Below are 13825 nucleotides of genomic sequence, written 5' to 3' on the forward strand. Positions count from 1 at the left end.
ATGAGAAGCAGTTCTGTTTTAGAGGAGTTTAAAACTAGGTTTAGGTTAGCCAGGAGATGTTTAATTTCGAAGAGACAGTTTTCCCAGTGAACCAATGTTTTTGTGTAAGATTCTTTAATGGGTATCACGATCTGGATGTCGTCGGCGTAGAGAAAATGTTTGAGGTTAAGGTTGGAGAGGAGTATTTACTTTCAACTATTGTCTTTCAGACTCTTGGGCTATAGTTCTTTGATAGATGACAAGCGATTTAAATTTATCATGACTAGTCTTTCTGCTCCATGTGTTTCTATCAATGTTTCATGTCTCTCAGTCTTAGACAAACACTGCCAAGTTTGTTTCCACACAAGAGACCCTATACTTTTGAACCTGTAAACTCATTTTCTCTCTTTTCACACAATTGTTAATGTGCAATTACTATTTTGAAATGAGAATGATAAAAAGAAGAAATTCTCTGACAGAAAGCAGATTCTGCGGTAGTGAGCAAAGTCTGTGTAAAAACTTTGTAGCCACAGAATTGCAGAAAACTAGGGGCTTTGCATAAGGATGGACAACTGAGAATCTGCAATGTGGTAGCTTCTAGCCAGGGATCACATTGGATTGCAAATTTAGTGCTGTGCACTGCTCTATGCAAGATCAAAGTTCAATTCCTGAATCAGACGTCTGCTGCTCGGGGCTGGGGATACTGCAGAGGTGCTACAGAGATGCCATTCACTGACCCCTGGAGGAGGGAGATCCAGCTATTGTGCACAGTGACCTGAGGACCAGGTGCAAAAGGAATGCCTGCCCAGAGAAAGCCCGCAGTCTGCAGATCCTGGCCGAGGGACTCTCGCAGCAATGTTTAGGCCTAGATAGAAGGGGCATCAAATTGGAGGTTGTTGTGAATGAAAGGTTCATTGTACTACAAGCCCAGTAGGGGCCAGTTTTGATTGAGCGGAAAGTCGAAAGAGCAGGACACCAGAGAGCTAAAAATGTTTTTAAAAATAACAAAAAAATAAAGCTCAGTGTAAGAAAATGTGCAAAGAATATAGATAAGGGAGACAAAATAAATCAAACAAATCTCCACACAATTATATAAGTTTGATGCTAATGTCCCACTCTCAACTTGAGAGGGGAAGCAAGGTACAATATGGAAAAACATTTTAATGGCAAACAGACCCCTAAGTATTTATCAGTTCTGACCCATAATAACATAACAGCATTTTATAAAAAATCAGACCTGGTCCAGAATATCAGAGGGACCCAAATAAAATATAAATGGATACTTTTCACAATAATTGACTGTTTATCATTAACGTTACTAATTAACCTCATGCAGCATTTAATAGAAGATCATCTTCACAATTATATGAAACATCTGCAGGCTGGCCCTTCACCTTCTATCAGCTAAGACTACCTTCGCAATCTTACATTCTTGCAAAAACATGTTTATTCTCGTCCATAGCATTTCTTAATTTGGCTAAGAAAAGAAATGTCATTTCAACGTTTAACAAGCACAGTGGAAGTATTGCTAATCTGCTAATTTATTATGTATTTTTTCTGGAACTCTGTATAAAATCTCTTTACAAGTAATGCTCAGCAATCTTCACTGCGTGTCTTCTTAATTTCACCTACACTTCCTTTTCTTTTCCTCTCTCCAGGAACCTCCCTCTAGCTATTGCCATTTCAATGCCTATTGTGACTATCATTTATTTGCTGACAAATGTGGCATACTACGTTGTACTAGATATGCCAGCCGTTCTTTCAAGTGACGCGGTTGCAGTGGTAAGTCTTCGTCATTAATAAAGATAAGGTTCTTTATTGCGCCTTCAATTAGTTGCAGTAGGTACCATTTTCCATAATCGTTACATGAATTATTTCCTCTTCATGAAGGAAATGTGCTTCCATGTTATTGTATTGAATGGTTTAAAATTCTGTATTTTATTATACTCTGGATACTATGAAATGTTATATCCTTTTTTTAAATGCAGATCACATTTAAAAAATGATAACATCTTTTGTTTATATTTTGAAATGTGCCAAATATCAACAAAGGATGGGTTGACAGCACAGCATACAAGTACCAAAATATATCTTTTTCTGAGTAACTTTCCAGTTCTTATGATGTGAATCTCCAATACCTCCCACTTTCACCTGTCTTCAGCTTTTGACTCAAATCAAGTGTAATATTTGTTTCATAGGCTAAAATCTTCTCTTCCTGGCCATTTGACTGAGATTAAGATCCTATATAATATGGGGCGATGGAAGGGGGAGAAGTTAGTACCTGTCATTGAAACTAACTGGGAAAACTCAGCTGTTCACAGCCCTACCAAACTGGGAGGATTAGATCTACCATTAAGAAACCTACATTTATGTTTCAAAAAAAGCACAAGTAAGGCCAAATTTAAAGGCCAAACAAAATAAAGGGTAAAAAGGGACACAGTGTCTGCAACTCGTTTGCACAATTATAAGACAGTATGAGCCTAGAACTCAAAGCTACTTAGCTAGATATGCTACTTATCCTGTTAAGTAGTTAAGGTGCGTAAGTAATGGTTGGGCAATTCAGGACGGTGCAACTTATCCGATTAACTTAGCCAGATAAGTAGTGATATTCATACTTATCCATCTTAGACCTGCCATAGAGCGGTATTGCCTGTGATACTACCATGCCGTGTGCTAAAACGGCCTTTCGCAAATTGCATATGCAAATACCAAAATTTATATTCAAGTGGGAGGAATTGGAGTGGGATAAATGTAAAGTAGGGGGAGGTAGTGTAGCATGCGATAAGCATTGCATGTTATCGCGGTTAAGGAATGTGGCTAATAGCTACACCTTTTCTCTTGGCGGTATGGTCCAACTTCGGTGTTATCACAGCCCAAGGTAATATTGTGGCGTGTATTGCATGCAATAAACACACCAAACAATCCCCACACACTTACCAAAGCATTCCTGGACCAATCAGGTCTATATTCCTAATGCCATTTTGTCATCGTCAAGTGTACTTGTACAAAAACACTTCATGCCTCACCAGGCTCATCAAAGACATCAAGAAGTGGAAGAAGGACAATTAGAACATAAGAAATTGTCATACTGGGTCAGACCAAGAGTCCATCAAGCCCAGCATCCTGTTTCCAACAGTGGCCAATCCAGGCTTACAAGTACCTGGCAAGTACCCAAAAGCTAAGTGTATCCCATGTTACTGATACTAGTAATAGCAGTGGCTATTTTCTAAGTCCACTTGATTAATAGCAGGTAATAGACTTCTTCAAGAACTTATCCAAACCTTTTTTTAAACCCATCTACACAAACTGCACTAACCACATCCCCTGGCAACAAATTCCAGAGTTTAATTGTGCGTGAGTGAAAAAGAATTTTCTCTGATTAGTTTTAAATGTGCTACATGCTAACTTCATGGAGTGCCTCCAGTCCTTCTATTATCCAAAATAGTAAATAACGATTCACATCTACCCGTTCTAGACCTCTCATGATCTTAAAGACCTCTATCATAACCCTCTCAGCCGTCTCTTCTCCAAGCTAAACAGCCCTAACCTCTTCAGCCTTTCCTCATAGGGGAGCTCTTCCATGCTCTTTATCATTCTGGTCACCCTTCTCTATACCTTCTCCATCACAAGTATAGCTTTTTTGAGATACAGCGACCAGAATTGTACACAGTATTCAATGTGCGGTCTCACCATGGAGTGATACAGAGGCATTATGACATTTTCTGTTTTATTAACCATTCCCTTCCTAATAATTCCTAACACTGTTTGCTTTTTTGACTGCCGCAGCACACCGAGCCAACAATTTTAAAGTATTATCCACCATGACACCTAGATCGCTTTCCTGGCCACTTCCAAGACATCCAAGGGAAATGCCAGCAGCACAGGCAGAGGCTCTGCTGCTGAGGGCTCAGGACCTGGCCCAGCAGCATACACGCACCCAGCCACAGCCCAGGAGATAGAAGGAACATCTCTTTCCACCATGAAGATCCTTGCTGGGCATGCCTGAGGACTTTTGTTATGTTCGGCAGCCCGTGGGTTATCCCAATGGACCACCGCACTCACCTCCAACCCTCCGAGGTGGGCACCTTGTGTCCCGGTACGGGGACTGGTGTTCAGCACACTGCACTACCATGCATGTCGGGGCCAGTGCAGTGTGTAGCTCCTCGCATCAGGGCATCCTTTGTGCGGGCCGCCCTCGACTTTCTTCTCCTCCCCCCTTTCGGCATGTGCACGCAGGACAGCCTGGCCTCTTAAAGGGCCAACAGCAGGGGAAACAGGTCTTGAAGCCCCATGGCCCTTGATGATGACCTCATCTGCCAGGGCCTATTTAAGGCCAGGCCCTGTCTTCAATCGGGGCTTCAGCAACGGGTCCTGCTAAGCTCCTGAGTGTGTAGTCTGCCTTGCCTTCTGATCCTGTGTTCCTGTCTTGCCTTCTGATCCTGCGTTCCAGTCCTGCCTCCTGATCCAGCATTCCGGTTCTGACTCCTTTTCCGGCGTTTCTGCCTTGCTCCTTGCTTCCTGTTCCTTGCCCCGTGGACTGACTTCCTGGTTTTGGACTTGCCTGGTACTCTGACTCTGCTTGACCTCCGCCTGCCCTGACCTCCAGCCCTGTTTCTTCATTCTTACATCTTTGCTGGCCATCCTGGCCTTTGGCCCTCTCCTGGTTCCGTCTGTCTGCCACCTGCCCTGACTCCTGCCTGCCCGTCGCTGCTTCAGCCTCCTCCTCTGGTTCCACACCTTGAGAGACCAACACCTAAGTCCTGCTGGCCCCAGTACCCAAGGGCTCAACCTGTGGGGAATGTGGGCTTAGGTGAAGGTCCAGTTGGGTCTTCTCAGCCTGCACCACCTCCCAACGATGAGGACCACAGGGGCCCTCTCCTGGTGGTAACACCAACCTTGTCTCGGCTCAAGGGTCCACATTCACAGCAGGTGCTGAGGCCATGGACCCAGCAGATCTTGCTGCCCTCCAAGCCATTCCTGGCCTCACCCAGAAATTGCAAACCATTCAATCAGCCCTAGAACTTGTTGTGGCGGATATGAACTGCCTTGCCGCATGCTTGGACTCCTTGACCCTTCCCACAGCCCCACCGCCACCTGCAGCCATTCCATTGCCAGTTCCAGAATCCCATCAGATCACAATTCCCTTGCCCACACCACCATAGTATGACGGAGATTCCAGGCGGTGTCATCGATTTTTGAACCAATGCCATATGCATTTTTCTCTTCAGCCAGGACTCTTCCCAATTGATTCAGCACAGATAACATTCATCCTCACCCTTCTCAATGGGAAAGCATTGGCCTGGGCCTCCCTGCTGTGGGAGCGCACTGACCCACTTCTCTCTAATCTCCAGCAATTCGTCTTGCCGTTCAAGCAGGTCTTTGACGAGCCCAGTCGGATACCCACGTTGGGTTCTGACCTTCTGCACCTGCACCAGGGTAATCGGTCGCTGATGGAATACACGATCAAATTCCGAACTCTGGCCACAGAGCTGAACTAGCAGGGTGACTGCCTGCGAACTATATTCCTGGAGGGTTTAGCCGCCAGGATTAAGGATGAGTTGGTGGCGCGAGAATTGCCTATCTCTCTTGAGGGCCTTATTGATCTCACGGGGAAGATCGACAGATGCGTCCAGCAGCAAGCTCAGGAGCTCTGCGCACTTCAAAAGGGCCCCTCCAGAACGCCGTCTTCTTCCACGATCGATCTCAATCCCTCTTTAGGGGATTCTCTATAAGAACCCATGCAACTAGGTAGTGTCCACCTTACTAATGAAGAGAAGATCCGACGTCGTCAATTACGTCTCTGTCTGTATTGCGGAACAAGCGATCATCTGTTAGCCCAATGCCCAGAGAGAAAGGGAATTTCCCCATGCCGCAAAGTGACAGAGCAGGCAACCCTCAGACTAACCACCCCCTTGCTCCACAACCCTCCACATGCTTCTCCACCCAAGCCCTGGTGGACTCCGGGGCTGGGGAAAATTTCTTACAACAAGATATTATAGACCAGTATTGAATCCCCATAACACCCCTAATACCGCTGTTGGCAATTTCCTCGGCTTTTGGGGATCCCCTTTCCGGGCTAGTCACTTGAACCACTGTACTGCTCACATTGAAGATAGGATCCACACACACGAAGCTCATTTCCTTCCATGTGCTTCCTAGGACAATAAGTCCCATCATTTTGGGTCTACCGTGGTTGTAGAGGCACCAACCCCAATTTAATTGGTTCACAATGGATCTCATCCATTGGAAGCTAGGATGCACATATTCCTGTTTAAAGATGGAAGAGCCTTCCAGTTTTCTGCTTGTGACCACCTCCCTGCCAAACCTTCACACTCCTGACAAGAGATAACAAGGGACTCAAACCACCTCCAGGGCCTTCGGAAGGATATATTACAACTATTCTTCTCAGTTGAAGGACCAGTTGGTCCAAGAGAGATTGGAATATGAGGACCAGAAGAAGGAGCACAACTGAGTTATGGAAAAGATCACATCTCTACTAAGCAAGAAAGATGAAGAAATACAAACTTTGAATACCCTTCTGTTACAGGAGAAGGGCAAGAGACAGTGACCCGCTTCTGCCTGTCTGGTCTCTTAGGGAATGGAGGGCCTTCATCCCACAACAAAGGGCCAGTCCTCCCTTCCCGTTATTGGAAGAGTTTCTCCCCCTTGACAGGGAGGTTTCAGTCCCCAGAATTGTATCAACTAGGAGACAAAACTAATCCTTTGGTTGTGGAATCCTCCACTCAAATCTTCCTTGGAGCTGGTACCCCCACTAATTCGGGGCCTCGAGAGGGGGGCCTTGGAGGGGGGGTACTGTTACATTCAGCGGCCCATGGGTTATCCCAATGGACCACTGCACTCACCTCCAGCCCTGCGAGGCAGACACCTCATGTCCTGGTACGGAGACTGGCGTTCAGCGCATTGCGCTGTCATGCACATCGGGGCCGGTGCGGTGCGCAGCTCCTCGCATCGGGCATCCTTTGTGCGGGCCACACTTAGCTCTCTCTTCTTCTCCCCCCTTTCAGTGCACATGCACGGGACAGCCTGGCCTCTTAAAGGGCCAAAGGCAGGGGAGACGGATCCTGAATCCCCATGGCCCTTGCTATGACCTCATCAGGGCCTCATCGGGGCCTCAGCAACGGGTCCTGCTTAGCTACTGAATGTGTAGTCTGAGTTGTCTGATCGTGTGTTCCTGCCTTGCCTTCTGATCCTGCATTCCAGTCCTGCCTCCTGATCCAGCATTCCGGTCCTGACACCTGTTCCTGCATTCCTGCCTTGCTCCTTGCTTCCTGCTCCTAGCCCCTTGGACTGACTTCCTGGTTTTGGACTTGCCTGGTACTCCCACTTTGCTTGACCTCCACTTTCCTGACCTTCGCCTAGTATTCCAACTCTGCTTGACCGCCGCCTGCCCTGACCTCCAGCCTGTTTCTTCATTCTCGGCTCTTCACTCCCCTTCCTGACCTTTGGCCTGCTTCCTGGTTCCATCTGTCTGTCACCTGCCCTAACTCCTGCCTGCCCATCGCTGCTTCAGCCTTCTTCACTAGTTTCATGCCGTGAGAGACCTGCACCTAAGTCCTGCCAGCCCCGGTACCCAAGGACTCAAGCTGTGGGGAATGTGGGCTGGTAAAGGTGAAGTTCCAGTTGGGTCTTCTCAGCCTGCACTGCCTTTGTGGTCTTAGCTCTTGGGCAATCCTGAAATTTTATGAAGACATCAAGGGGATCTGGATCCTGTAACCATAAAGTCCCACACCATCCCCGACCTCACCAAACTCTTGGCCGCCCCCCATTTCATGGCAAGCGGCTCCTTCCAAACCACAGTAGGCGTCGTGGAGGGAATGTCCCAAAGCACATTCTCATGCTCTCTGGACCAGGTCATCGAAGCTGTCACTGATTGCCTTAATCGGTACATAAAATTTCCTCATGACAGACAGAACTTGATGGACTTGAAGAGAAGTTTCTATGCCTTTGCACACTTTCCCAATGTCACTGGAACTATTGACTGCACTTCCGTGGCCATCAGTCCACCCCATCACAGGGAAGAAACATACCTCAACAGAAAGCTCTTCCACTCCCTCAGCATGCAAGTGGTCTGTGACACTCAAATGCGCATCCTGGACATGGTGGCCAGGTACCCAGGAGCGGCGCACGATTCCTTTATACGTAGGCAGTGGGCCCCCTTTGACAATTTTGAGGCCGTCCTATAAGGTGATGCTTGGCTCATAGGTAAGAGACACTTTTCTTTCTCCATTCCATCTCTGCTTATGGATATGTGGCTAATGGCACCAAAATGGGAGGGGAGGTTTGTGGTGGAGGACATGATCAGTGCATAGCAACTGGCTTGTGAGGTTGTGTTTACAGGTCATTGCCCAAGGACATGCCTTTTTCTGGCCATGTTTCAGATGCCTGCCAAAAAAGTATGTGCAAACAAGGCACAGAATCTAAAAGATAAAAGTGTCTTGTATTAATCTATATACACTGTTCATGTGATCCTGTTAACATAAAACAATACACAACATAATGCCTCTGTATTGCTACATGCTGAGACCGCACCTTGAATACTGTGTGCAATTCTGGTCACCGCATCTCAAAAAGGATATAGCTGCACTGGAGAAAGTGCAGAGAAGGGCGACCAAAATGGCATGGGGCATGGAACGGCTGCCCTATGAGGAAAGGCTAAAGAAGTTAGGGCTGTTCAGTTTGGAGAAGAGATGAGTGAGGTGGGATATAATAGAAGTCTACAAAATCATTAAAGGACTTGAACAAGTTATTGTAAATCAGTTATTTACTCTCTCAGATAATATATGGTCCAAGGGGCACTCCATGAAGTTAGCAAATAGCTCATTTAAAATAAATCAAAGAAAACTGTTTTTTCACTCAGCGCATAGTTAAACTCTGGAATTCATTGCCAGAGGATGTGGTTTCAGCAGTTAGTATTGCTGGGTTTAAAAAAGGTTTGGATAAATTCCTAGAGGTTAAATCCATAAACTGTTATTACGGTAATTGCAATAGTAGCTTGTGATCTATCTAATGTTTGGGCACTTGCCAGGTACTTGTGACTTGGATTGATCACTGTTGGAAACAGGATACTGGGCTTCATGGACCCTTGGTCTGACCTAGTATGACATTTCTTATATTCTTATGTTCCTGCCATGTTCTTTGTAAAAAAGCTTGCTTGCATACAATTTTCGGTGGAGTTTATTTTCCCTTTCAAGAGTTGCTGAAAATTAAAGACTTGAGCAAATATGCACCACAGATACAACTTTGCAGGCAAACTGGTTTGTAGATACTTTGCACTTTTTTTTAACCTAATTTTGCCTGATCCTTGCATCAGGCTTTTAACGCTATACTAGACATACTTTCCTACTGATCCTCCCCAGAGTTACTCTCTAACTTATATCGTAACTGATTCAGCCCCATTCACCACCTACCCCTTTTTTCACTCCAAAAAGCTTTTGTTATAATTGACTGATTATTGTGACAAAGTGCTTTAGTGGTCAACAAGAGGCTCCAGCATAACTACAAAACATTTTATAAACAAGTAAAGAGATCCCCCATGTGCTAACCATGCAAGCTTGACTGCTAACAATTTTGCCCTCTACTATTCAGAGCACCTGAGACTATGTACGTCCATATCAAATCCAAGTCTCCAATTTCTTTGCATACCTACCACATGGGCTCTCCTCTTTGAAATGTTCACTGTGGTGAGGTTCGGTTAAAAGGCAACATCACAAAAAAGATGAACTTGATGCTCCTGCCCCCTTCATACTTGACTACTCTTCCCTGCCTACCCCAGTTCCCAATTACACTTCCTTATCCTGAGCTGGATGAAAACATTTCTGTTCAGCTGCTCCAGTGGCTCCAAGCAGGTTCTTTATATCCTCCCTACTACTTCTTCCATTTATTGATCTTCTCTTCCTTTTATATTTTCCCCACTTTCAGAAGTTTTTCTCGCTGACAACTACCAGCAATAATATACTATTATACCTTTTTCCCTATTCCCTCCCCTCACTTGCTCCTGCAAGATAGGGTAATTGGGGGGAAAGAGGAGATGGTTGGGCCAGTTATGTACCATAGGTTCTGCTCCCTTATTAGCAACTAAGAATTGATCTGAAGTAAAAAAGAATCAGCAATCCTCTGGTATATAGAGAGCAGTCTGATCTTTTGCCACTAGAGAAGCTGAAGGTAACTTTAAATTTAGTTTGCAGGATATATGTGCAAACCCTCCAAAAATAGGAGGGTATAAACAAACAACCCCCCCCCCCCACACACACACACACACACACACAATGTGTGTGTGTGTGGCGGGTTGTTTGTTTTTTACTAAATTGAATTACTATTTTGACTTCCAAAGAAAAAGAGAAAGTATTAGACTTTGGATACATAGAAATTGTTTATGTCCACCAATATTTATGTGAATAAGCAATTTACTCTTTCAGATAATAGAAGGACTAGGGGGCACTCCATGAAGTTAGCAAGTAGCACATTTAAAACAAATTGGATAAAATTCATTTTCAATCATTGCACAATTAAGTTCTGAAATTCATTGCCAGAGGATGTGGTTAGAGCAATTAGTATAGCTGGGTTTAAAAAAGGTTTGATAAGTTCCTGAAGGAGAAATCTATAAACTGCTATTAAACAAGTTGACCTAGAGCAGTGGTTCCCAACCCTGTCCTGGGGACCACCCAGCCAGTCAGGTTTTCAGGATATCCACAAAGAATATGCATGATAGAAATGTTGCATGTTATGGAGACAGTACATGCAAATTTTCTCTCATGCATATTCATTGGGGATATCCTGAAAACGCTACTGGCTGGGGACAGGATTGGGAACCACTGCCCTAGAGAATAGCCACTGCTCTTATTGGCATTAGTAGCATGGGATCTGTTTAATGTTTGGGTACTTGCCAGGTGATTGTAACCTGGATTGGCCACTTTTGGAAACAGGTTGCTAGGCTTGATGGAACCTCGGTCTGACCCAGTATTGCAACTTCTTATGTTCTTAACTATAGCATGCCTATCATTCTTTCCAAATGTACAGCTCTTTTCACCTTGTACATTACTGTTTTCTGGTGCTCAGACCTTTCTTTCATGCATTAGACACACAGGAGCTCTGGGGTATTATATTCTCAGTTGCAATAGAAATGGATAAGAATATTTTTATGTAGTACAATCAGTGAAAAAATGATATTGTTTATATATCATTTGGCCTGTATCCTTGTAAACCTCATTGTTTGGTACACTGTTTTACAATATATTAATAATTTGTCTGCACCACGCAACCAAGCCATGTAATTTTGCCACCTAATGTTGATAATACACAGAAATAACCACTAGGGCAATTTTTCAATGCATGCCAATCTTTTATGCCACTCTTACTTAAAGTTTTGAATGATTCTCTTTCTTATAGACCTTTGGTAATGAAGTCCTTGGTTATGTGAAGTGGATCATTCCTATTGCAGTGGCCATGTCTTGCTATGGTGGATTAAACTCTTCAGTTATTGCAGCATCTCGGTACAGTATGTTAAACAGAATCTGCAAATGGTGGGAATTAGTAGCTATAAGAAAGCATATATGGCAGCAGTGCTATTTATAACTTTTCATTATGGTAACATGATGGCTGCTACCATAGTTATATAACTAAATAGAATTTATATGTGGAATCACAATTTTCAGTTTTTAAATAAAAATATACTGTGTTTTTTCTGACAGCAAGTACTGTCAGATTTCCATGCTCTGTCAGTATGCCAAATCTCAGAAAAATCAGTTCCATGGATTTGCCATAGTTGAGGCAAAGATTTTAAAGTATTCATTTTGAAAATTGTTTTATTTTTTTATGGTCACTATTTGGCTCAAAGTTGTCTGAGAATTTCACAGTCTGATTTTGAATACCTTTAGAGGTTAACAGAAAATAGTGTCTATGTTATTTTCAAATTTTTTCATTTTGATGATTTGGAAAATTTGGGGTTCAAATTCATCTTTTGCATATGTGAAGTAAGAAAATTCAAGTAAAGCAATAGCATTCGCATACAACTGCAGTTCAAGACGATTCCAAAGTAGCAATCTCATCTGGCATGGCATATCAAAAGATCAGCACTACTGCTGTTTTAGCAGTGATCAGTTTCCTAGAGATATTTACCATTATGGAGAGAGTATATTTTACTTAGTGCTGAGAGTTACCAAGTCACAGAGTTTCCCATGTTCTTATAATTACTTTTATGTTTATAAGTTATGTGTGCAAACTTTGTGATCACAAAAAAACTAAGTGCAAACAACCTAAGTTTACATTGCTCACTTCAAGGTGAAAAGGAGGGGAGATGGCATTTACACCCTCTTCTCACCCACCTTCCCTCCAACATTTACACTCTCGCCTACTCTCCCTCCAGCATTTTTCCCCTTTTTTGCTCCTCTCTCCTTGCATTCATATCCTCTCTCTTCCCCCCAAAGCAATTACAGGCTATCTGCTTGCCTAGCCCCTCAGTGGGGTGTTTCTCCTCTTCTTCCTCCTCCTCCCCTCTACCAGCAGCACAGAGGCTGGGCTGGACATATATTTATTTATTTATTTCCATTTATAGGCCACCTTTCCATGACAAATGCTCAAAGGGGAAGTACAAATGAAACATAAAATATAATACACAAGATAGAATGAAGCTTAAAAAACAAATCAAGCATAATGTATGATACAATAAACCCAGTAATATAAAATACAAAAAACTATAAAACTAAAACAGGACAATACACCTCATCATAAAATTTACTAATAAACCAAGCATTATATATAAGATTATTATCCACATACCCTATTAAATGGCATATAAGAGAAGACTATAGAATTAAAAGCACAATATAATATTAAAATAACTAACAATAGCAACAGTTCAGTATTAATATAAATAACCTAAAATCAGAAATATATTAGAACATTAATCCTAACTTGTGTCCTCAAAGGCTTAACTTATTTCCTAAAAGACAAATAATCTACTTTTTTTTAATTTAGATTTTTATATTCTGCTTTTCAGCACTTACAATCTAATTTTGTACCTGAGGCAATGGAGAGTAAAGTGACTTGCCCAAGGGCACATGGAGCAACAGTGGTACCTCTGGATAATGAGTTCCATAGGAAGAGCCTGGCATATGAGTTCCTAGAAGTTTAATGCTTCTCAGAAAGAGAAGCTGAAGCAGATTTTCTTCAGTAGATCTCAGCCCTCTGCATGGCTTATATAAGATAAGCATATCTTTTAAGTACTCAGGATTTATACCATGCAGTGCCTTAAAAGTCATTGACAAAGTTTTAAAATGAATCAAGCTTGCTATTGGAAGCCAATGCAGAACCTGTGAAACAGGAGAAATAAGGTCACAGAGTATTTTTCCTGATATTACTTATTTATTTATTTATTTATTTATTTATTTATTTATTTAGATGTTTTATATACCGTTGTTCCAAAATAAGATCACAACAGTTTACAAAATCAGCATTTAAATTCTTGGTCAACAATCACATTCTCTGCCAGTATTCATAATCTAGATCAATACCACAGCAGATATATGTTCTAGTTCAGATTCATACATATTTTTGGTCAACACAACAGCAGATACATAGTCTACTTCATATTCATACATTTTCTAAGTCGACATAACAGCAAATGCAGATTTTAATTCTACTAACTATACACTTTACATTTTTCATTTCTTATTGCTCACTTCACTACCATTATCTCTGGTAGTGACATTGAAGTTTTCAGTGTATTGATATTTTATGCTAAATTGAATGCTTTTCTAAAGAGCCATGTTTTTAGTTCACATTTGAAATTCTTTCTGTTATCTGGTGTATTGACTCTGGAAGAGAGCTC

General features: G+C 42.7%; 1 protein-coding gene across 3 annotated transcripts in view; it reads left to right on the forward strand.

The window, feature by feature from the left end:
- The window catches only part of SLC7A13 (solute carrier family 7 member 13), a 147402-nt gene that overhangs the window by 89312 nt on the left and 44265 nt on the right, over nt 1-13825 (forward strand). For all 3 annotated transcript variants that reach the window (XM_029591621.1, XM_029591623.1, XM_029591622.1), the window contains exons 5-6: nt 1638-1761; nt 11386-11489. In XM_029591621.1, the coding sequence (XP_029447481.1) occupies nt 1638-1761; nt 11386-11489 (228 nt within the window). The remainder of the gene's footprint in view (nt 1-1637; nt 1762-11385; nt 11490-13825) is intronic.

This window comes from Rhinatrema bivittatum, chromosome 2, assembly GCF_901001135.1.
Source record: "Rhinatrema bivittatum chromosome 2, aRhiBiv1.1, whole genome shotgun sequence".
NCBI classification, from domain to species: domain Eukaryota; kingdom Metazoa; phylum Chordata; class Amphibia; order Gymnophiona; family Rhinatrematidae; genus Rhinatrema; species Rhinatrema bivittatum.